Consider the following 25,126-nt stretch of genomic DNA (forward strand, 5'->3'; position numbering starts at 1 on the left):
ATGAGATGAGAGGGGCACAAATTAAGGTATCCAAGTGCATGTACACAAATGAGAACCTGCAATGGGAGCTGCAGACTGGAGCCATTAGTGCTGTCGTTTCACTCTCTTAAAGGCAGAACTTCACTGTGCCCTAATTTTTTTTGCATGCTAAAAATCCTGCAAATAATTTGTGATTGTACTGTTAAGTCTGGACCAATTTTTCAAGTACAGTAGTAGTTAAGTAATGTTGAATTAATTCTTACATAAGCTGGCCACATTTTTGTGTGAGCGCAGAAATGTGTAGCTTCCACTATTACATGCATTCTGAGCTTTTGTGGTTGCTACAAAGTAGCACTGTATCATCTTAATGCTATTATCAGAGTTAGAGGTTTTTTCAACTTATTTAGGGGCTTCTTCGGTGTGTTATCTTCCTATATTGTACAAAGAGCACAACTAATGTTCAGCTTGTAGAAATGGGCTGCTGCGTTATGCCAGGCATTGCTTATTAGATGTCCAATGGTGATGTCAAGCTACCAGGCATCGGTTGGCACCACGCTCACCAGCTCAAGTAGTGCAGAGCACTTGCATAGTGACAGTTTAGAGTGCAACACCACACCAACTTTGTCTGATCAGCAATCTGCTTAGTGCGGTGATGTGTAGCAATATGTCTACTGAAACAGTCGGGCACTTCATCGGGCATGCTTCCCTGTGGTACGCTGGGGTGCCATTTGTGAAGGAGAACAATATAAGAAAGTGGATGTATTTCATAGTTACAAGTATCCTAAGCTAAATAAAATGTGCTTTGTGCAGCACATTTTGCAGCATTTTGCAGTGTGCATTGTGCAGCACTTCTAGAAGAGGTAAGGTGCCTCAAAGAAGCAAAAGTAGCCAGGTGACTTATCTTCAGTGACATAAAATGGAGGTACTATCTAAATTTAGATAATTTTAATGCAAGTGAACCCTGAGAAATATTTCAACTTTATTCTGCAGAGGCTAAATGCTCCTGTAAAGAAACCAGAATCAGTTCCATTGTGGTATTGTTGATACCTCCACTATTGGTCCTTTATGAATGTGGCATCCAATAGGAGCTATCCATCTAACTCAAAGCTGTTTGCATTTGCAGCAGGAAATCACTTTGAACAAAAGTGACAATAACCGTGGATTTTATTGGGTTTCACAACAGCAGGAGGGCACATAGCAGCAGCTCAGCACTGGCAATAGCAGCTGCTCAGCACTGGCAATAGCAGCTGCTCAGCACTGGCAGAAACAGAATTCTCTTGGCCAGCCATGAGTGTCCCTGTGGAGCCGCAGTAAATACATTCACGTACAAGTGCAAAATCAGGAGAAAAAAACTTAACAGAGGTTACTACAGAACTAGTATTATTGCATTACAAATGAGTATTTTTTCAGTCAAAATTGCTGCAAAAGGTTGTACTACATATGATTGAGCATTATGTTTACCAATGGGAACATAGCTGCAAGAAACACCGTATTCTCACAGGACATCATGTTTCTATAACTACTTCTCAGTTCTGCTGTGTGTCCATCAAATGGCCTGTTGTAATGCTGAAAAAAATTGCGAGATAGGCTGCATACACAATATCAGGACAGAGCCTAATGCAGGTAGTAAAAATGCAATGTACAAACTGTAGGCTTACTAATATACTGCAATAAACAAAGGAGAATGGTGGCCTTGGAACTGCAGGTGGCTTCCTTTCACAGCAAGGAAATGCAGTTCAACACCATAGCTTCAGTTGTACTATACAGCTGTGTAGAAAATGCTGACGAGATGGCACATTCACTTGTCACACAGTAAGCATACTATAGATGTATTTGGAGCAAAATATGCATGCCATAAATCTTTTCTTTGGCATGCTAACCATAACATAAAACTGAAATGAACTACAGCAGTAGCATGCCTCTATTCAATGACGAGGTTCATTGTGCAACAATACACTGACATTCTCTTGGCAAGCACAAAAGTTTGGCATGTAGGCTCAGTGCTCGAACAATAACTGAGATCATTTCCTATAGACTGAGGTAGATGGCAGAAGTCCAGAGCTGTTAAACTGGTTTCTGCACTGTATAGTGTTTTGAAAACATTGGCAACAACATTTAAAGTTACATAAGTGGCACTTTTCATGATATAGGCATAATGAACAAGTGATTACAGTACCCTTTGTCATGGCTGGTATTCCACTGACAAAACCATCCATATGCTGCATGTTTTGGGTTAATTGTTCTTCAGCTTTGCCATAATGGGCAAAAAAACGAAATCCTATCTTTAACGAAGCCAGGCCTTCAAGAAACAGTACTGTAAAGTGCACTTACCAGCAAACTGCTGAACAATGCAAATCTGGGCTTTTCTTTTATACAATGCCTGTCAAATTTTCTGCCACAACTGTGCCGCAATGGCTTTTGCTCTGCATCATGACTAATCGAAATACTTTCCTGTAGCAATTATGAACTGTAAAGTAAAATCTATTCAGTGTAATATCTGCTTTTGACTTTATCCTAGAAAATTGGTACTCATCATGATGAACTTAGCCATGACTAATAATTAAGAACATACTAAAGCCATACAAAAAAGCCTGATAAATTTCAGTGGCAAAGAAAAATTACTGTGGCTTGTAATTAATGACACGTTGCAAACATGGTCTCGATTTATCAATGAAGTTGTCTGTGATGTAAGTACTGCTCCAAAATGGCACTGTCTTCTTTTAGACTTGGCTCTATCTATAACCATGGCCACAGTAGGAACCAGCTGTCATGCTTTTAAAGCTTATATTTCTTGCAAAATACCTGCTCAGATTCAATGAGAAAGTCAGTTATTGCGCACTTTGGTGCACATGGCACTCAGGAATGTGACTGAAAGCTGTAGTTGTCCGCCTGGTGTCATTTGCACACCTCGCTCGAAATTCAGTGCCAGAGCTTCGTCCAAGAACACCTGTCTGCTTTCCTTTGGGATGCGTGCTACGAATGGCATGGCCCAGCTCAGGAATTCTGCAGACAGCAGCAAGAGCAGTATTCTGCACATTTAGACGTTCTTGTGAAACTACACTTAAAATCACATACAAAATGCCTCATGGTTTAATAATATAAGCTAAACAAGAAATTACTATGATGTACAAAGTGCACCAAGATTTATTAATTTCACGTAAATTGATCATTCTATGTGTGTGCATGTGGAAAGCTTCAGGTTTCCTTGTTAAATTACTGCATGTAACAATTTATTTTTTCCAAAAATCATATAAGGCTTTGAAAAACTGTTCTCATAAAAAGTTTTGATAAAATATTGACTTCATAACCACTTATGGCAAACATCCTTGACAAGTTAAGGGCATAATCAAATTGAAGGCCTAACCCTGATTTGTTTCTCATCTCGTTAAGGCTTCAGTTATAAACTTTGAAAAAGAATGTGAACAGGAGATGATTAGAGAGAAAGTGAAGAAGGATTGAGCATGCATTATCTATCAACTACAGAAACACAATAGGAAGCCTAATAAAAATCTGCAACCACTCAACAACAAGTAGACAGGAAGGCTTGCAGAGTCTGTCAGCTATGGTAATCACTAAAGGTTATGAAACTGGCTATATTATGGATGATATGGGAACCAATGAAACTTATAATGAAAGCACTAAGCCCTCTATGGAACGTGGCACCCAACAGTCTTTGTTGAGGGGGCATGGGTGTTGTAGGTTTACATAACCAGCCTTCTAAGGACTAAATAAAAATTTGCAAAGTAACTGTTCCATAATTAAACTTTGTGCTAGTCACGTTATTTTACGGGTGTAGTTAGTAGTGACAGGGCACTGTAATGCAAAAAACAGCAAAATTGGTGATATTTTTTTCAAAAGGCCTTGGAAGCATAGCAGTGGAATGCTGTTCACACAGGAAACAGGCCATTCTACCTGAAAATGTCGTAGCCAGTTGCAAAGTTATTATCACGACCCTACTTCAACAAGAAATGTATTTGACTTGTCCATTTGCATCGCGAGAGTAAGGGTACTTTTAATGTGTATCCTTAAACTTACAAACAAAACTTACATTACAAAGAAATAACATGTAAGGAAGAGGGAATTAATAATATCTTGTTGTCGGCAAGCAAAATTCTTGGGGGCCAAGAGTGCTGATAAAAAGCAGTAGCTCTATTTGTGATAATTGCGATTAATTCTGCGGCTGGACATACTGCACTTTGCTATTTTCTTAACGCATCACTGTCTTATTACATGTTTCTTGGGGAAGACTACCCGAATTTAAGGTTTTCTCAGTGCATTTTTGCAATGCCATTTTTGCTTCAGTGAAAATTCAACAGGCTATAGTCATTCAATGGGACAAAAATCACTGACAGCTTTACAATACACAGGAATTAAATAAAATCACTAGCCCATGCTGTTATATGTTTTATACAAAAATGTCAAGTAAAGGCGTAAAGGCTGCCTTGCCAAGAAGAGCTGCAGTCGTTAATGTGCTCTGCTCGATGGCTCTCAAGGCCTACGCAAGCTGGTTTCACTACCTGAGAGCATTGTCCTTGCCTGACAAACTGTGACCATTCTCCTCACCCCTTCTCTCTTTCCCATTTTTATCACCTCATTTCTCTTCCCAGCTTAGCTACACTAAAACTGGAACACTCTTCTGGCCTTCCTTCTTCATCTCCCCCTCTTTCTGTTCAGCTAAACATTTTTTCCTAAACATATTTAGCTGTATCACTTGTAGAGCTACCAGGACAAATTACATGGGATTATAAAAAAATAGTGCTATATCTTTCTTTATCTCTGCACTATCCTCCAAAAGCCATGGCAAAGCATGTTTAATGAAATTAAACTTTACCAAAGTGCCAAAATTTTAGTCAGGAATTGTGATTTACTTATAGTTGTAAGGTACTGCCAGACGTACTGTAGCATGATCACCAAATATTTGGTGCTTTTATATGTGCTAAATAAACATTACTGCTTTATAACCCTTGCTTTGCTTATATAGAAGACCCATTGTTTGCAGACCTTCCTTGCAGTTTAATTATAAACTTAGTGAAATGCGCAAAACTGATAATTCATGCAACCACAGACTGCCACATGTTATATAAATATGCTTCCTGGCCTTGAATGTGGCCTCTGTGTCCTTCGAAAATACTTAAAAATTGACTCCCTTTTTCCTATACCAATGTACTAGTGCTCTCAAAATAAAACGGAGCACACGAATGAACAAAATTTCGTTTCGTGGCGAGCCCAGCAAGCGTGTGCATATGTGTATAGCTTGGATGCATGTGGGTCTCCCGGATGTTCAGCTTTACACTTTTAGTGTTCGCCTCATCAGCAGCCCGGATTAAGGAGACTGCTTTTTCCCCAAACCCATGCTCCGCTTTATTTTGTGGGCACTAGTATGTCAAGCTGCAGCTTTGTGGGCTCTTATTTTCCAAGCCTTGTCTCTGCTGAAATACACGAATTCTCTCCACACTCTTTCACCCCCATTTCCCGGGCAGAGCTGTGCTCCAGTTAAAGGCAGCAGAAGATAATACATATCTGCCCAAAACCTAATCATCTGTAGTAACAAAATGCCTAATTACCATACTTAATGAGATATATTAACTTTTGCACGGATGGCATTTATTATTGCAGTCATTCCACCCTTGTCCAAGCTAACATGGCACTATAATTGTGATCCTGGCTATTAGCACAGCTTTAGCCTGGCTTATTCTGCACGCATGCAACACATTAACAGAGTCAATTTTTTGCCTGTAATACAAATAAGCAATTGCCCTACATAGCCTTCCTTTTACAGTAAAGAGCTGCATTTACTCTAGAGATTTGCAAAGGGGCTTGATCGGGTGACTAAACTCACCTACCTTGGAAGTGACTGCTGCTGGAAAATACAACACTTGTGGTGTCAAGTTTAACGCTGTTCACTTCCATGCCAGCTTGCTGAGCTTGTTTTTCAAAAGCCTCCCCAGGTTCCTGCCAGTGGTGCTGTGGTGGCACCAAGTGCATTGCATCCTGGCAGAAAAATGTGGAGCAAAAAGAATGTGCCAGGCCTTTCTCTGTTAAATATGTAAACATACATCTGCCTGAACAAAACGTTGTGGGCTAGTTTTTCTGCCACAGAGAAAAATTGTAGAGGCATAACAGCACAGCCTGAGTAAATTTTTGCCTGTAACACAAATAAGCAAATGAGCAGCTTGTCCTTTTTGCATCGCGGTATACGATGCAGTTGCATGTGGCACACAAGGACTGAAAATTCACTACATAGCGAATGAATTTCTATTTTCTCACTGGCCAAGAACGCACTCATCAATTAATTGCATGGTTAAAATAATCACTGATTTTTTGGAAAGAATGCTGAGAAATTAATTCAAGCAGTGCTGTCTTGTGCAGCACTCATGGCCATATGGCTAAGCTAATGCTAAATGCTGTGAAATATAGCCAAGCATTCAGCTTATTAAAAGTTACATGGTGCATTAAAGCAAGTAGGGGTTGTCAGATTTCACTTTCTTTGCTCTGTATCACACGACTCAACCTCTCTCAAGACTGTTGGTACACTCACAAAGCCCACTGATAAGTCGCCTATGCACACGATTCACATATATTACAGCATAAATGCACAGCACAAAAACTGCTGTACAAAACGTGTTTTCTGTTTAACAACTTATTGTACTAAATGTAGCATTCTCAACATTCTGAGATAAGAATAGGTACGTTTCATTTAATCAACGTTTGTAATGTAGTGTAATGTTTATGAAAATATGATACAGGTGATGGGCATGTTAAAAAAAAATATGTATATATATATATATATATATATATATATATATATATATATATAGTCTTTTTTTTTTTCTGAATGTTTAAAGAAAGCCATTCATCAAGTGCAGCAGGGTGCTGTTAATTGACATACTCTGTGTTTTTCTGGCTCCTACATTACGTTTTCATGGTCCTGGCATATAAAGCCAAGACTGCACAAGTTTTTGGCTCTTACATTTTTATTCACATTCCAATGAATGTGTATCAGCAACAATTTTACTGAGCCGTATTTTAATGGAGTATACTTCCTTTTCCAATGGGTATAATAAATCACTTTTCTTGTGGAGCAAAAACTAGTCAACTACTCTACACTGATTGCTTGGCTAGAAAGTACTTACTGAATGCCACAGTTAAAAAGTCCCACATGTGGCACATCATTTAGCAATCGTGTTTTCTCTGCAGTGATATGAACTCGAACATGATGAATCACAGCACATAATATAAGAAAAAGTACAAAATACACCCACTCAGCTGTCAAATGAATTACAGAGTCAGCCTTTGTTTAATGTGACCATATCCTATGCAATTCAAAATGAGACCAGGACAAGGGGGGAGGAGGTAGAGACAACTAAAATATTTAGATGTCGCACGTTTACTTCCACGAAAAAAAAAAAAAAAAAAAATCTGGTTCTAGCCCAACCCGTGCAATCCTTGCCGAAAATTTAATACTTCAGAATATATTTTCTTTAGCATCTCTGTCGCCAAAAGTTCATCGAAGCTTCAAACCCAATACAAATTCACCATGAAGTGCCTTCAACAAACATGGTTAAGCAATATTTGAGTACAACTATGGGTCTCGGACAACACAATTAAAATGAACTAGAGTGCAAGTCTTCAAGGCACAAGCAGACGTGAGTCTTTGGAGGCCACGGACAGGTGACGCTGCCGCACTGTGAAGGATTTAGTGGTGGACAAATTATGAAGATAAGATTTGTTTGGAGTATGTTTCAAACAAATTGTATAAGGAAATATGAAGAAGAAAAAGAGATTGAGGTTTGTAATATTCATGACCACTCTGTTTCTAAGGGGATGATTCTAAAAGCTAGTTATTTATCAAAGCTTCATTCAAGAAAGCCAGAACAGGGCAAATTGCGCCATCCCACAGGCACGCCGGGACTTTGGCATTAAAAGCAGGTTTTTCCCACTTAAATTGGGACGTCTGGTCGCTATACCTTTGTTTGCTGGTTGTAAGAGCAGCCCCTTCAATATATTATTACTGATGTCAAGGCTTTCTATGGAACAGTGAAATAATTGCTGTGATAATTAGCAGGTTTTAGGCAATCCTTATACGCAAGGGCACATGACTTTCAATTGTGTCTGAAAGAATTCTATCTGGACTAAAGGACCACTGATATATCACTACCAATGGTATGGGTGACCACTTATTATGACTCAAGGCTGTTTTAGAGTGCATGTGACGTTGATTGCCTATTTAAAACAATGCTAAGAATGTAAATTAATTGTATGTGGCTATGTCACATCTGCTAATGGCTTGTCGAGCCAAAGTCCACAAACAGCTGCACTAATATGTTTAGCGGTGCATTTATGTAATACCCCCTATTTAATACCCTCCCCGGCGGGCCTTTAGGGTATTTGAAAAAATAAATAAATTTATAACGCAGCATAAAAAAGTAGGCCTAATGAGACGTACCCGCATGTAGGCCTTCCAGCGAGGATTGCCTGAAAGCTGCTCAAGCACCTCATAGAGACAGCAGCGCACAGGCAGAAGCAAAACACAGCAGCCCCGAACATCCAATAGCACTGATGCTTGGCGCAGTCCACTGCCTTCACTGCAAGGCATCACTCCACCATAGTAGAACAACTTGCTGAATGCCCCTCGCAGTTCCACTGGTGTGCTGAACACAACACAAGGACAGCTTGCTAAAATGACTAGTGCTGAACTAGCGCAGCTCCACAGAAACAAAAAAATAAAGATTTAATGGCTGATGCTCTTTGTGTGGCAAATAATTGTCAACATACTTATATGGCCCTGACTTAATTTCTTTAAACATGCAAGTTTAGTACACAATAAAATTAAAGTTCTGTGGCATTTTTAGATCATTCATCCAGAGGACAATCTTATTTTGTAAATAGCAACTAAACCAATAATTATAAACCAACAGCAGGACTAATGCAGATAAAATAGAACTACAGTGCTATGAAATAAAATGTGGAGTGGCTATATATGAAAAGTTGTGCAGACAGTTACTTTTCAGTTCTGAGCAAATCTAGGAGAGTTCAAGTCTTCGTTTCACTGCCCAGTGTGTGCAAATCTTTTTGAACTTATAATTAGTGAATATAACTAAATGAGTGCATTGTAGCCTTAATGTCTTTTTTTGCCGCACCTTTTCCAACATATGGAAAACTTCATCAGTAAGTTGTTATAAATTTTCCTCTAGATGCGCGGCCTAGTCTTCCTTAGTTCTTTGATTTAACATTTAACAGTACTGCAGATAAGTTATTACTTTGTCAATAATATTAATTCATTAATTAATTAGAAGCTCCCATTAACATTCAGCTTTATGCACAAAGTAATTAATGAAACCAGTAAAACAAAACATGAAACATGTGAGTTAATTCTGGTTCCACTGTGTTCTGGTGTATATATGCAGCAATTCAAAATGACTTCAAGTATTCAAATGTCTTGCAAAATGTTAGGCATAATGGCAGTTATATGTTTTGTTCACATGAAGGTAATTTTATGGCTGGGCAACAGACTGCACCAATGCTGGAAGACTAGCATAATGCCCTCCACTGCACAAAACAGGTATGAAAATTTTCCTATGCTTTTTATATGTTGCACAGCTGTTCTGAAATTTACCATTTATAATGCAAACTTCCACAAGTCACCCAGGAGCCATTTTATAACAGCATCATGAGCTAGTGGGCATAATGCCTGTAGTATATAGTTCAATTCGAGAAGAAACTCATTAACCAGAAGAAACTCAAAGCTAACTGGATTGTGCATGGAACATATTTGTACCGGATGTTCAGCTAAAATATAGCAGTGGGTTTTCCCCAAGAATTTTATTTTTAAATGGGGCATGCAAATAGTTATGTGCACGTGTAATGCCAATTTTGCAATTAAAGATAAGAATGAAAAAAATAAAATTATTTTGCCACATGAGCAAGATATATCATATTTACTCGCATAATGAATCCACTTTTTTGAAAAGAGAGTGATGTCAGCTTGAAGTGAGGGTTCATATGGGGAGTATTCACTGACGCGCTGTGCGCGGTGCATTGTGGGTAATTGAGGTGCAGTCGGCCATTTTTGTGTCCACGGAACGAACAGGGCGAACGTACGTATCAAGTGCTGTGGTGCGGTTCTAGCAGTGGCATCCGCAGCTATATGTTGTTTATTGAGCTATCGTAGACTGTATAATAGTCGCGTGCACAGTGTAAACAACGGAAGCTGAAGAGCTGCGCGGACGACCTCGGCATTTTAAGGTTCCGGAAGTAAACACGAACTCCACTCGAACGAGACAACTCACCGAGATGCGTCGTCACGTATGACTGGCACGGCTCAACCGCACAAGTATATCATGGAATATGAGAAATGTACGTCAAAATGGGCTGGATTGGAATCTTGCGGATGTGCCCTAGCAGCCAGCTCTTGTCACTATCCGTGCACGACTGTTCTTCACGCACTCGGAAGACACATTCCCGGTAAAAGAGCAGCGCGGCAATGTATCGCTTCCAGTTATGCGCATACATGCAGCGCACCGCCAACACCTCCTCGTCGTGTTTTGCTGAAATAAAATCCTTCAAAGAGGGCTTGCTAAACTTTGTGTTTGCCGTACTTGCCTCATTCAATCAGAAGAAGTCAGAAGTTCGCATCGTCTGTGTCGGCTGCTAATCAAAGCAGACAGCATGCAGATTCGGCGAAGGAACGTAGGCGGGCAGAGTTGTTTTGCAGAAGGTTTGAAGAATTTTATAAACTTTTTTATCTTTAATAACAAATCAAGTTTAGCTTGGCCAAAGCTGCGCTGTATTTCAAGAGTTTAGTTGCAAAAAGTTATTTCAAGCCCGCAACGCAATGAGGTGGCGCCACCGGTGTCTGTGGCCTATGGCAGCAGTTTCTTTTGCTTCCTTACCGCCACAGACGATGCAAACATCTGTCTTCTTCTGATAGATTGAGGCAAGTACACCAAACAAGTTTTATATAAGAGATACTGACCACCAAACGCCATTTCTATGCAGAATATCAGCTACAAAAACTCAGCGGTTTAGTTGGTATAAAAGTTGGACGGCACGCACGTAATTGCACAATAAGCGAGTTCGTCTGCTTCAACCGCGGCTTTTAACCCAGCCGCTTGTAACATAGTTGCGTGCTTCTAGTGGTCAGTGGGCTTGCGACTGGTTTCTTGTGACAAAGCTCGTCCGTAGGACAAGGAATTCATGAATGTCGCACATATTTATGCGTGGGCACAGGCCGACGCTTACCGTGCAGTTGCGCATATCAACTGCACACGGGTCAGTGCCAAAGTTTCGTTTCGTACAGGTCTCTGTCCGCATCGCGCACACTTTGCCGATAAATCGAACTGTCACTCATGATACCGATTTGAGTTTTCATAACGGTTTTCATAACAACATAGCAAACGGGCGCGCACGTGAACAGCTAAGCTAACCGCCACCTCGTACTACAGGTTTTCCCTCTGAATTTAATCCTAGCGCCAGCGGAAATAATCTGAGCGCCGACACATATAATCTAAGCGCCATGTAATTTAATTCTAGTGCCAAGCATTTCATAGCGCCAGCATATTTAATCCAAGCGCCAACTCGAATAATGTCAGTGCCAACCAATTTAATCCGAGTGCCAACGCAATTAATACAAGTGCCAGCGAATTTAATCCAGGTGCCAACCAATTTAATCCACATTTGAAAAATTAATGCGATAGAGGGCTCCAAAGCATGCAACATGAATTCCAGCAATAAATCGAAACTGAGATCACATTGCAGACCATGCGACGAGTAAGCGTCACATCTGCTTGCACTATTTCGCTTTGTTCTTATATCTTGCAACAACCAAGAATCACGCGCAGCTGAAAAAATGCGGTTTGTGACACGCCTTTTGCAGCTTTTAGCTTAGACGCATGACAAGTGAATAAATATGACTGTCATCTTCTAATTGGCTGGTAAAGTACTGCTTATCATGGGCTGCCATATGCACTGAATCTGCATGCTGATGGCAAGTGCGGCCTTCAAACTACAGCCGGCTGTTTTTATGAAATTGCAACCGATGCAGAAATGTATTTGTGTTTCAAATCATGATTTAACACCACTAGCAGAAAAAAAAAGGATTAGTGCAAAGCACAGTTGGTTCAGGTGTGAAAACTTAAAGGCAGAGAAACAGTACCTCATTTCACCGCTTTTTCAACTTTTCATTTGATGGCCACTACCACGGAAAGAGAGAGCGCGCCCCTGCATTTAGTCTGGCCGCGACACGGTAGAGTGAATGAAACTTATGTACAGTGGAGCTTACAATCGAGGCCAGGAATAGCTACTGGCCTCTCACTATATATGGTCACCTTAGCAGCTGTACTTAGCTTGCCTGGGCGGCAATCCTGGCGGCGTAAGTTGCCAACAAACTATAGGCACGTACAAGCACAGAAGTAGTCGACTTGAAATGCAATTTTATTTTCTAGGAGACATTAGGCAGGTCTATGTGTAACTCGGTACATTTTACATATCATCTTCACGCAAAGCTGCCCGTATAAAAGTTATGGCAGTCGAAAGCAGCACACTCTACCTTTTGTATTTGCTGCGTAGAGTGTCGGGCAGCGTCGAGCAACAAACTGCGCCAATGGTCCTTTTTATCTATTCCGGGAGGAGTGATTAGCACCAGGCCCCTCCACTCGCTCAGGAGAGCTTTGACTTCCGACTTGAACTTCGAAAACACTTCCTTTATAGGACTGAAAAACGGGCTGTAAAGAGGCAGCCGCTTGATAAAGTGCATCTGACTAGCCGAGCTTGCCTGTTCCGCACGACCGTGAGCTGGAGCGTTGTCAAAAATAAAAACTGCTTCAGGACCAGATTCTTCACTTTCGACACAGGCTGATATGTCGCTCAAAAATTCATTGTACACGACCCAGTGAACCTTGTCGACGGCCGTCCAATGTATGACACCATTTGCTGACATGCAGGCGATGAAGTTAAGGTTTGCTCCTTTGGTGCCAGTCGTCGTCTTCCCCGCAGGCTGTCCCATAACTGCACGGCCGGAGCTCCTTGAATACCATATGTTATAATTAGTCTCATCAACGTAAAACCTGCACAAGCAAGGTTCTTCACACTGCAGCCATTGCGCGTATGTTTTGCGGCTGCGTTTCACGTCGCCTCTGTTGCGGTCAATTGGCCTCTGAGTCACCAACTTCATGGAGTATTCGTGCGAATCCAGTAGACGATGAACACTACTTGTGTTGATGGCGATTCCCAGCAATCCTTCTTCCACCGCTTGATTTATTTGCTTTAGCGTGAAAGCAGGGTTGTTATCCACAATATTCTTTAGAGCCGTTACTACCTCATTTCCAAATTTCTTCGATGTTCCGCCTTTCTTCAACGCTTCTTTATCGCTCGCTGCAATGGATCTCGCCGTCTTTAAATTGATGCCCAGCGTATCTGCCAATTTTTTCACATTTCCTCCACGCTTCGACACTTCGAGAATTGTGGCCCTGTCATGCTCGAAAACTTTGCTGTTCTTTCTTCTCGGTGCACCTGGAGGCTTGAACGGCAGTCCCCGTTTCCGGTGCCCGACTAGGATGTCAGAGCACTGCTCATTAGCTTCCATGGAAGAAAATAATGCGCGTTAAAGTTCATGCGAAATAAATGCAAACATGCAGACTACCACCTGCTTACAGTATACGAGTACGCACCATCACCGTCGGGCTCTACTCCGTCGTGCAAATGCAGACGACTATGCGGCACACACAACAGAAGCGCCATGCATGATTGCCGCCTGCTATGAAATCTCTTGTTTTCTGCACTTCTAGCAAAGATTTTTTTTATGCTCTTGAGAAAACATTTCTCTTTCTTGCAAAAGAAAGTACACCTATTTCAAATAGTGAATTCACGTGTTCGTGCTTTCGTCCGTGCTCCTAACATGGCGCAAAAACAGACGACAATTCGCCACCGAGTAAACGGAGGCGCAAAACTTGCCGTCTGCTTGGGAACTTTTTGGCATTGGCTGTGTAACATTTGGCTGATGAAAATAAATATAGCTAATTTAGGTACGGTTTATTAATACGTTTTTAACTGTGTGATACAATAACTGCGTTTTTGATCGAGGGCATTTTAATTCTATACATATTCTGTAATCACCAGTGCGCGCATTTGTGGGCTAATTTATTTTCTTGAAATATAGAGTCAGTAAGCCACAGCTCTGGGACCCTGAAGTATTTCAGTGCCGAGATTGTGCGTTTTAAACGGCTTTTTAAAACACTTGCATCAAGGCAATGTTTGTTATATATTGACGAAAGCCAGCCTATAAGTTGACGCTTCGCTTACTTGTCGCATGGTCTGCAAAGTGAACTCAATTTCGATTTATTTTTGGAATTATTGTTTTGTGATTTGGAGCCCTCTGCCGCATTCATTTTTCACGTGTGGATTAAATTGGCTGGCACCCGGATTAAATTCGCTTGCGCTTGTATTAATTGCATTGACACTCGGATTAAATTGGTTGGCACTGGCATTATTCGAGGTGGCGCTTGGATTAAATACTCTGGCACCTTGATTAAATGTTTGTAACTGGAATTAAATTACACGGCGCGCAGATTATATCAGTCGGCGCTCAGATTATTTCTGCTGGCACAAGGATTAAATTCAGTGGGAAAACCTGTAGTACTAGTCAGAAAAGGACGCAAAGATGGCGTCGGCTGCATACTGACGTCAGCTGTGACGTCACGTGAATACCCCCTATATCAGGCAAAAAAAACTTGACAGGTTTTCTTTTTCTTTTTTACAAGAGTCATCCATCCTTCTGCCCGTCAATCATCAACGAAAGCACGCGATCACGACGCAGGCTTTTTAGCATCGTCCATTTCAAAAGGAGTTTGCTGCTATCACGCCTTCAATGATTTTGTGGCAGAGGACAGCGCGCCCACCTCAGTCACGGTGTGATAAAGCGAACACACTGAATACCAGGCTTGAGCAACCGGACGAGCACTCTGGTCAAGGCTGCTGGCACTTCGAAAAGTTTGCCCCCTCACCCCACCTCTAGAGTTAAACCTTGAAAGATAGACACATATCAGTACCGCTATGCAGCACTTTGGTGCGCTGCCAATAAGTGTGCTGTGGATATGCGACAAAAGGGAGGCGTCAATCGACTAACATTTTTTTTTTTTTTCAAAAATACTCAGCGGCAAAGTGTGAGGCGGGTTTATTATGCAAGTAGGTTCATTACATTCACCTACGATTACTGCACAATTACACGTCTATTACGCGACCACAAATATACATCGCAGAAGAGAGTTAAAAGCATTAAAATAATAACAAAAACACATTACGGTTACAACGCCATCGCGGCTATCAACCCATGCATGCTTCACCCTTTGCTCGCCATTTTCCCTTTCCCTACCCCGCTTAACTTTTTCATTGTCCTCCCTTCTCACTGGACCACGCGACAGCACTGCTTCCTAAATTTCCATGTTCATCGGCGCCCCATACGCGCTCCGCGCGGATCAAATGCAGTCAAGAGCTGGCTTGTCCTAGCAGCTGAAAAGCGCAGTGGTGAAGCCCGCTGTAGCTGTCTTGAGTCCCGCCGACAGGAAAAAAAAAAGTCACATTATATTCGTGTGAATGCGGTATTTTTGCAGAGCTATTATAAGAGTTCCAAAATAGCTCATGACCTCAAGCGAATAGGTGAATTCCTTGAAGACAGCGACAAACTATTTCGGCAACAGTTCAAGTGTTAACGTGAGAAATAGTCAGCACATGATAAAAAGCAAATGGCCTAGAAAAAGTGGACACAACAAGGCAAATTAGAGCATGAATTCTTGTTAGGCTGCATAATAAATCAATCATGTAATAACATATATCTGTGCATTTTATAACAGCCCCTGATTATAATTAAGTTTCTAATGTCACTGGCAGATCAAATGATGCGCTATGTATATACTCCTAAATAACTATTTTGTATTCATACTTCATTTCTGGACAAAGTATTTCACGACTGCTATACATTTTTAGCATTTAAAAAAAAATTTAATTGTACTTGCACTGCAAAAAGGTGCACACTTGTTTCATGTCTGAACTCACCCCTAATCATCTTTCAGCCATTACAATAGAGGTGCATCTGTGAGTAGATTGCACATATTACAAGGTTTGAATGGTCACAACTGTTTAGGAGCGAGAAGATTTCAAAGACAGCACTTCAGTTTTACCTGGTGTAGAGGGCAGGGACATGACGGTATGTGATGTCCCTGTGGTGACAATGCTGCTGAGCGTACAGAATGGCCTCTGAGGCTCTGTCAACTGCAAGGAGGCGAGCAAAGTGGGCCTCGCACAAGGGCTGCAGTACATGGTGGCTTATCAGGCCAGGACCACATCCCAGCTCCAGCACTTGCTCCTGAGAGACAGAGAACAATCTTGGCCTCTGAAAATGCCAACATATGTGCCCAGAGCAAGCAAGGAATCAGGCCGCACAGCTGCTGAGGACATGTCCACTTGCTGGTGACGTTTAAAGGCTACCAGTGCTTATGAAACCATATCACAGCAGCAGCTGTGCAGGAACACAGCGTCCACACAGCATCCTTGTACGTTAAGCTGACAGGTGAGTAGCACCCCTTCTGAGCTGAAAAGTGAGACCACCCACAAGTTTAAAAATTATCTGCTTTTCTCTTCAGAAATTTTTCACACATGTGGAGCTTTCACTCGATACGTTATAAAGAGGCAGGCATATGCTTAATAAAATGCACCATGTTACAGACCTGAGCAATCCACTCCATTCCAGAAGCATAGCGAGTGTACTCCTGTTGGATGTACTTTAGGGGCAAAGGAAATGATGCCACTCTTTCCATTCTTGCACCTCCTGCAGTTCTCTTAAATTAAAAAGTATGCAATATATCATGAGTCACTGCAGGTTTTCATGCCCCAAGCACAGCACTTCCTTCAAGGGCTTGATTTATGAACAGATACAAGCATAAACAACATTTTTACTTGATAGTGCACAGCTGGCTTGTTAACAGCATTAGAATGCAGCATCAGAAAAAGTTTGAATATGCATTTTTTTTCATGCACATGAAAAATATGACGAGTATACCACACAATCAACAGCATACACTAAAGAAAATCCTGCCTACCACACTACTTGCACATGTAATCGTAAGCTGAGTCAACCTGCAGTGAAATTTATGTCGTACTTTTGGTGTGCCAGCACTTCCACTCCACTGAACAGTGCTGTCCTTCCCACAAGCATGCCTCTGGCAGGTGATAATTGGCAGGGGACAAGGCCAGGCACTGATTGATTGGCAGGGTGTGTGACATCACAAGGCCACATTACACGGCTACTTCAGAAGGAGCCGCCAACTGGTTGGTTTGTGGGGTTTAACGTCCCAAAGCAACTCAGGCTATGAGAGACGCCGTAGTGGAGGACTCCGGAAATTTCAACCACCTGGGGTTCTTTAGCATGCACTGAAATCGCACAAGGAGCCGCCAACTAAGGCAGCTCCTTTGAGATGGGAATAGGACCATTGGATCTTGAGTCCGACACACTTCTCCTAGATCGCGCAGCCACATTTATACAGCTTGGTTAAAGCAGGACTTTATGTCCGTGTCGCTTCTGCCGACTTGGGCAGTGTACATCATAGGACGTGTTAACCAAGGTAAACCAGTTTAAAACCAAGCAAAAGCATTTAAAACCTTGACAAGTAATGGAAAACCAGGGCTTATCATGGTAGCACACAATAATCCATGATTAGCCCCAAGCTAAACAGCCTGTCATTTTTTTCTTTTAGTGAAAAATTAAGAAAAGTAGCTTTAATTATTGTTTGCATCATGAAATTAAGATGCTACTCCCAAGTAAAAGTGATTCAGTCAAAACCACATACTTCAATCAAAACCACATAGTACCTTGCGAGCATGGCAGAATTAAAGTATCAAACAGCCTGACATGGTTCAGAACAAAATGTTGCACGCTTTTTATCAAGACAACAATTTTAGAAAAATGTGCACTGAAGCAAATTGTTTTACTTCGTTTCGTTCATAACATTATCAAACTTTCCAGTTTCTTTCCAAATATATAACAAATGCAGGTAATAAATGCAAGTTCAAACTGAACCTAAAGCAATATGTCCTTTATTTGCTAAACGGTCTCCCTTAAAAAATTTATACTACAGATGTAAATTCACTGTCCCCGAACATTATTTTGCATAGCCAATATTGTGAGCATAATATTAAAGCGACTGATGTTGCAACGAGCGTCGAAGCTGTCAAAGATACACATTAACATATATACTACATGTGCATATTTAAAACCTTTTTTTGTAATTGAAACTTTTTTGCGACCATGCATTAAAATTTTCAACGGTATAGAATGTTGCAAATGAGTGCCGAGAGGTAGCTTTATGAAATATTGTTTTGATCAGCTGTGACTAACATATAAACTTAGCTGTGGTTAAATATTATGTACATTCATTGTCACCAGCTTAGGCCCCCAACACAAGTTTATGTGGAGCACTCAGAAATAATACAATTTCCTTTATTTCATGACGGTAAAGGTAGCATTGCAATCACAACTGGGCAGCACAGAATCAAATACACACGCACACTTTGAAATACAGAAACAAAAAAAAAATACCATAATTTGGATTTGTTTTTTCATGGATGCATTCTCAACATTAAAGTTGCAGAAAGCTCTTGAAAACTGCCAACAAGTGGAAACGTGAAGCAGCATTTGCTTTCAGAAAACTATTTATATAAATGTGCATGTTTACATCCAAGGTCCCAGTTTGAGTGTGGTTGGTATCTTAAAGTATATGACACCTTTGCTAAAATTTTTTCTAAGCAAACCTGTACATGATTCCTTTCATAAAAAGCATTACTCACGTGCGAAGTAAAGGTGGATTTATAGAGAGGTTTTATCTGAACCATGTGCTTTTTTTTTTTCTTTGTTTTTGTGGTCAGCATGGTTTTTCATGCACTTTGGGCTTCAGAATAGATTTTCTGGGTACACTGGACACAAACATATTCTTGAAGCAATACAGAATCAGGCAAGTTTACTTTTATAACAGAATTATTTTTATGACAGTTTTGTTGCTATGTGTCGGCACTACAATAATACAAACTATCAGTGCAGTGACACTGCTCAGTGCCTTCAGTATTTAATTTTTATACAAATTTTACTGCAGCAACTACAACTACCGGTTTTCATGTTTCACTTGTATGACATATACCACATATTCCTCTGCTATAATCACCAAATAAATTAAAGTCTTCGATTCAACCAGGCTATAGTTTGCCAAAAGTTTGCTGCCAGCCTTGCAAGCATGGAATATGTTTTTATTCATACAGCATTAAATGATGGCATAAACTTTTTTTTTTATTTCAAGTGCTGAATATTTAACACTTCGCCTGACTTTGCATGTGGTCTCTATTTACTAAACTACCGTTCCCTCCCTCCCTCCTCCATACTTACACATCCTTCAGCATAATTAGTGCCATGTTGATCTCTTGGATTCTTTAATATATATGCACTTAAATTTAGGCATACGTCTGATTTTGAATTTAACTTCCACCACAGTGCAGCTACAGAAGACATGCTTTTCCCCTGCTCTGCAACAACAAATCACTATGACCAGAAATACTGAGATGGGTGATGCTGGATCTTATAAGACACCAGATATTTCTTTCACATTAGTTTGTCAACTGCTGTATTATCTGTAATGAGCATGACATGCAACAACCCTTTTTTTTTTAGCAATATGTTACCCAGCTTAAGCCTGTAAAATGACAGAAAAATTGAAAAAATGTAAACATCAAATGTTCAGACCAGAAACTAATGATAAGCTATGTAACGTTTAAAATAAAAACCTTGCATGTTCAAGTGTATGAATTATTAGCAATTTCTCCAATACTCAAAAGTTATTTATGAGTTAGGACAAGGATGTACGAAAGCATCACAGCAGTATCCTGAGGCTGAAGCATATACTACTTAACGACTGCCCTGTCTACTCATTGTTGGCCCATGCAAAAAAAGTTCCAGTCAAAATTATTTTGTGCACATGCCTCAAAAGAGAGAAAGAAACCTGCACTTGCAATTCTATGTTCTTGTAAAGTTTTAAATTTTTTGTTGTCTGTAGAATATCTTACTAATTTACACCCACATACGTTAACTGAGCATTGACAATTATAGAATAAGCTTTGTATTATATAGTAGCTACTCTGACAAGTGAACTACAAAGACTATAACCAAAACACACACAGCACAGAAAAAGCAGACAAGTGCCGTAGGACAGGGCTGCATACATGTTGAACTGGTCATACATCAATGCTGATGCTCCGCTCAGGAGCGCGCACGAAATTGAGTTAGTTTTTTTGTTGTTTTGTTTTCTTTTTCACAAGAGCCTGTGACAGTGTACCAAATGCGAGATGGCACCTCTATACATCCCCCGCGGCCCCCACTGATAGTCATGACTTGAGGCTGTACTGTCACAACTACAAAAACTTTGCACCTACTATGAACAGCGCGCATTGCCTACCGCACTGCGGCCACGTGAGAGTTTTGTGCGGCAGTCGACCATGCGATTGAACGGTTGTCGGTTACGCTGTATATTCTCGCAAGTAGTGAGCTATGCTAACAAACACATACGCAACTTAAGGTGACGCGCAGCTGCGCGGTCATCGCAAGCAAGTGTCACGACCTTGGCGGGTCAACGCTTGAAATCGGTATACAGTTTTTACCAAGAGCGCATAATATGCAATTTCTATGCAGTAAAACGTACCTTCTATTTACAACGCAAACACTTGATCCCTTGCACTTTGTCAACGAGGCGAAGGCTGCTACGTTTCAGTTTGCTGCTTGTACGCCTCAGCTTTGCGATCACTTCCTCAAGTAGATTGCACACACGTAGTACGCGGTCGTTGCTCAACGCTGGCAGCGGTAATCGTACGCTCCGCTCCCCAACTGTCGCGACGCGACCTTCGCTTACGATTTCGCCTGTGTCACATCCCGAAAAAAGTTGTCGAATGCGTTCATCGCACGCGGCCGTATGACCAACCGCGCTTTTTGCGAGCATACTGCTAACGTGTAGTTGCTGCTAACGCCTGCAACACTTATCGCATTGCCTCTTATCTGGTAGGGGAACGAACGTAGTGCCTTTGACCACTTCAACTTGCAACCCTATGCAGAGTACCTATAGATGTGAGTGGACAACGATACATTCCGACTGCTTTGTACTACACACGGCTACACCGACTACATCTTCAGCAGTTCAAATTTATCGCTGATACAGCCAGTGCAATTAGCGTTCTCGAAGCAATAACCCACATACACCCATGGTAACCCGACCACATCTGACCGTCTGTGAACGTTGTCTGAAATGTCATGGCAACGGCAAGAGTATCGGGCTGAATAAGTGTTAGTTTAGTATCAACGACTTCGTTTAAAAAATAAATCTTTGACATATATAATAAACAATAAAACTGTTTGAAATTATTGCCTTTATTGCCCAATTTATTTAGTTTGCTGCAGTACTGCTGGCGTAATAATTTAAACTCGTGTTTTAGTAGAACTCTATGTTTAGTAGGAAGGAAATCGGCACAAAAACAAACAAAAAAGACAGAACAAGGAGGCGACAAACAAAGCTAGCTCTGTACTTGAAAATATTTCTTGTCATAAATGAACCATGAATAGCGATTTTTACCTTTTTACCACGTGTCCCGCTGATCGCATTTCGCCGTGGCGAGATGGAGTATGTATAATACAGCTCTTTGGCGCCCGTTCCTTGGTTTCGCGTCGTCGTCGCCGTCGGCGTTCTCCACTTCACTCCCACCTTCTGAATTCCTTCCCTTACGGCGCTATTCAGGTACAAGGTACAAGTGTGATGACATACTGTGCCTTTCCATTCCTGTGAACCATTATGAAAGGCACGCTTCAGAGCTCAAGTGGAAGACGTTGTCACACATGGTACACACTGCAAAGATAATTCACGAATGCGAGCGCCCACACCTAACTGCAGGGTAACATGTGCAGTAACCGAGAATTCACACACTCACAGAGAAAAGCATCATATTTTGATGTAGTTTGCGTATATACAGCCAGTTCACCACGGTAAAAAAGAAAACCTTCGCTTTTCAAAATATGTTTCGAATGGCATCGTTTCAGCATGAAGTTCTTTGGCGCCCGTTCCTGGGCTTGGCGTCGTCGTCGGCGTCTCCATTGTTCCTCGTAACCAGTTGTCCGTAATTGTACATACATGTCTTGCTCGAATTCTTTGCTTCATGCTATCGAAAAGATGGAACAGCTAATGAACAGTGCTCAAATTTCGCATTAGAAACTACTGTAGTCGTTGCCAATTTTTCTTCTTGTTAACGGTGCGTAAGGCATTCCTGTATATGGATCACCACGCGGTTTTTGCCTACGAGTACTAAGTAGAATTTAATTGGTTTATTTCCTCACCAGTTTCGGTTTCAGTTTCAGCAGCCAAGAGATGGCTGTGACGTCACACTCACGCGTGGCCCTGACGTCATTTTTTTTAAGCCGGCGCCCGACTGGCCCGACGCGGCCGCGCCGCGACCGGACTATGCGACATCTCTCCTCCTCTACCCACCGCATTCTCTTTCTCCGCGACGCTCACGTACCTAGGGCTCTTAGCAACGCTCATGGAGGAAGGAAAAAACGTTTTCATTCCTCCATGGCAACGCTGTTGCTAGGGGCCCAAGTTTTCATAGCAACAGCGTCGCCGTTGCTAATGGCCCGACTTGGCAGGCGTTGACTTGGCTAACCTAAATTTTGACGTCACTTCCGCTACACTACTAAGTTATCCTAAGTTGTTTCCTTGGTTTCCTTCCTCCATGCGCGTGGCATAAAAAAACAGCGACATAATAGCTGACTCTTCACTTTTTGTAATTCCTGTTTTTGAGGCAGGCTGACTTTAGCGTTCTGGTGAATTAAAACGACACAGGAACGATTGTCTCGTTGTATTATTGGTATTATTCACCCCGCACATGGCCCAGACCCAGACTTCAATTTACCGGCACAGCAATCGCTCGGTTGTTGAAACTGAAACTGGTGAGAAAAGAAATTCGATTATAAATTACTCAGTGGCTGTAGGCAGATATCATGAGACGATTAATATACAGTAATGTCTTACGCATTATTGCAGATGAAACATGAACTCAAAAATGAAGTGTCTACACTCCATTAAGCGAGTTTAGGCGTTGACCTGCTTTGACTTTGACCCCTCAGAGCATTGGCGTGTGCAGGGTTCGGTATTAGGGGTAGCTAAGTTTCAACACTGACCCCCCCCCCCCCCTCCCCCCCTCCACCAAGATGTATGAAGGCACAAAACGCAATGCAAAGAAGAGGCATATTATAAACTGTTCATTTTGCTATTGTTGCACTACTGAAAACAGCGCGACGAAATGCTTCTGAAAACCGTTCGAGCCCCTGGCTTTCTGAGCGTGAAGGTGGCAAGTAAGGAGTTCTTCGAATGCAACACCTAGAGTCCTTGACCGCACATTATTGTTAAAAAACCTGCGACCGAGTACTGGCTTAGAGGATTAAAAGGAGGCCCCCCCTGTGCTAACGCCTATGCCTCAGAGTACAAGCAACAACAATGCGTCGTACTTTCGGTGCACAGAATGTCTTGGGTAAAAAAAAAAAAAAAAAAAAAAAAAAAAACAATAGCCGTATTTTTTATTTTTATTTTATTTGAACCTGCTCATTCTTGTCTGTATTTGAGTTATGCTAATAAAATTCAGGAGGAAAATAACAAGTAATATATCAATTACATTGCTCAGTTACTTTCTGGAGTCTACTAAAATCAATTACATACAAATTTATGGTACATAAAAAAATGTCCTTCACCCAGCTTTGTTTGAGACAGCTGTGGCGCTAGCATTTCGGTTCATGACCGCTCGTGATCTGTCAAATGTATTCAGTGTACTCAGGGCACATGTATTCAGTGTAGTTCTCTTGTTTGTACTACTTTTGAAATAGCACAAGTTACAGAACACCTGCTAAAGCATAGTGCCATAGCTTCAGCTTAATGGCGTATGCTAGCTTTCACTGACTTGTTGGTTACCCAGCTTTTACCCTCCATTTTTCAATTTCTTCCTTTTTCCTTCTAGAAAACAAGCTAGAACGTATGTACTGATTAATTTTAGTCTATCTTATAATGACCCCTCATGATTTCTTTTTCAAATGTCGTCCGAATTTTGCAAGAAATTCTAATCCCGTAAGTATGTAATAATGCCTACTAAACCTTGAACACTGCAACTTATTTACATTCATGGTTATTATACAACATGTACAAGCCCTGGCAAATAAGTATGAACCTTGCATAATGTACATATAGGTGCATTCCCTAGTATTTTATCAAGAAAGAAATGTTATCACATTCTAATTATTGACACCATGGGTCCTTCTGCCATAGGGGTTTAGGTGTCTTGCCTTGTAGATACATCCAGTGGCTGGAGTTGCAGGATGCATGTTATATATGTGCCATTAGCCACTAAATGTAGGCACGTAACAGTAGTCAAAATACAACTGTACAGGTGTAGACAAAAGTAAATAGAGCACGCTTTTCCTTTTAAATTACAATCAAGTCTTCTGTATTGGAGGTACGAAAACATTATTTGTCCTCGTAAAAGCACACTGGCATCTACTACTGGTTTGTATATACCATAGCTATCAGTTTCAAATATGCAACGTGTGAAAACTTCTAATTAGAAGCAAATAGCGTGCTCTGTTTACTTTTGTCCACACCGGTATATAGGTGAAATATGGCTTTGAAAAAGTGCCTACATATTGTGCAACATCTATAACTGCAAATTTGGTACAAGAATTTGCTTGTACCATAATGGAAACTAATATTGATTCAGCACTTGTTCTGTGTGCATTTTTCTTGTGCGTGTGTACAGGTGCATGCTGTTGATCTTGCATTAACTAAAGTATGCTTGCACATTCCCACATGTCTAGCCTTAGTCCTATTACAAGGTCATTAAATAACCCTTCCAGAAAAACATACCGATAAATGTAGAAGCAAAAAGAAAAAACTTTGGCAGCCCTGCAGAGACCTGCATTGGAGAAATGTGATTGCATGTGAGTTGGCTGCTCTTTAGTAGCTGCTAGAGTGTTGTGACTCAGCACTTTTGAGTCATGACTAGACACTAGTTGTGGCCACGACTTACACAAATC

At 41.1% G+C, this 25,126-nt stretch overlaps 1 protein-coding gene across 8 annotated transcripts; it reads right to left on the reverse strand.

Moving 5' to 3' along the window:
• Positions 1-1,125: 1,125 nt before the first annotated feature.
• Positions 1,126-21,943, reverse strand: LOC146201805 (4-vinylphenol methyltransferase 2-like). Of its 8 annotated transcripts, none has more exons than XM_084587755.1 (7): positions 21,630-21,943; positions 16,698-16,808; positions 16,152-16,336; positions 8,426-8,630; positions 5,823-5,970; positions 2,887-2,982; positions 1,126-1,276 (listed from the first exon to the last, which is right to left on the reverse strand). In XM_084587755.1, the coding sequence occupies exons 2-7, from the start codon at positions 16,785-16,787 to the stop codon at positions 1,185-1,187; spliced, it is 816 nt and encodes a 271-aa protein (XP_084443881.1). In that variant the 5' UTR covers positions 16,788-16,808; positions 21,630-21,943; the 3' UTR covers positions 1,126-1,184. The 8 variants fall into 8 exon arrangements, with proteins under 8 accessions (XP_084443881.1, XP_084443884.1, XP_084443880.1 ...); XM_084587758.1 differs by lacking the exon at positions 21,630-21,943 and adding an exon at positions 20,709-21,307 and having other exon boundaries at positions 16,698-16,798; XM_084587754.1 differs by lacking the exon at positions 21,630-21,943 and adding an exon at positions 20,709-21,307.
• Between the last annotated feature and the right edge of the window lie 3,183 nt (positions 21,944-25,126).

Source organism: Amblyomma maculatum, chromosome 1 (genome assembly GCF_055883805.1).
Source record: "Amblyomma maculatum isolate TAMU_Amacu chromosome 1, ASM5588380v1, whole genome shotgun sequence".
In the NCBI taxonomy this organism is placed as follows: Eukaryota; Metazoa; Arthropoda; class Arachnida; order Ixodida; family Ixodidae; genus Amblyomma; species Amblyomma maculatum.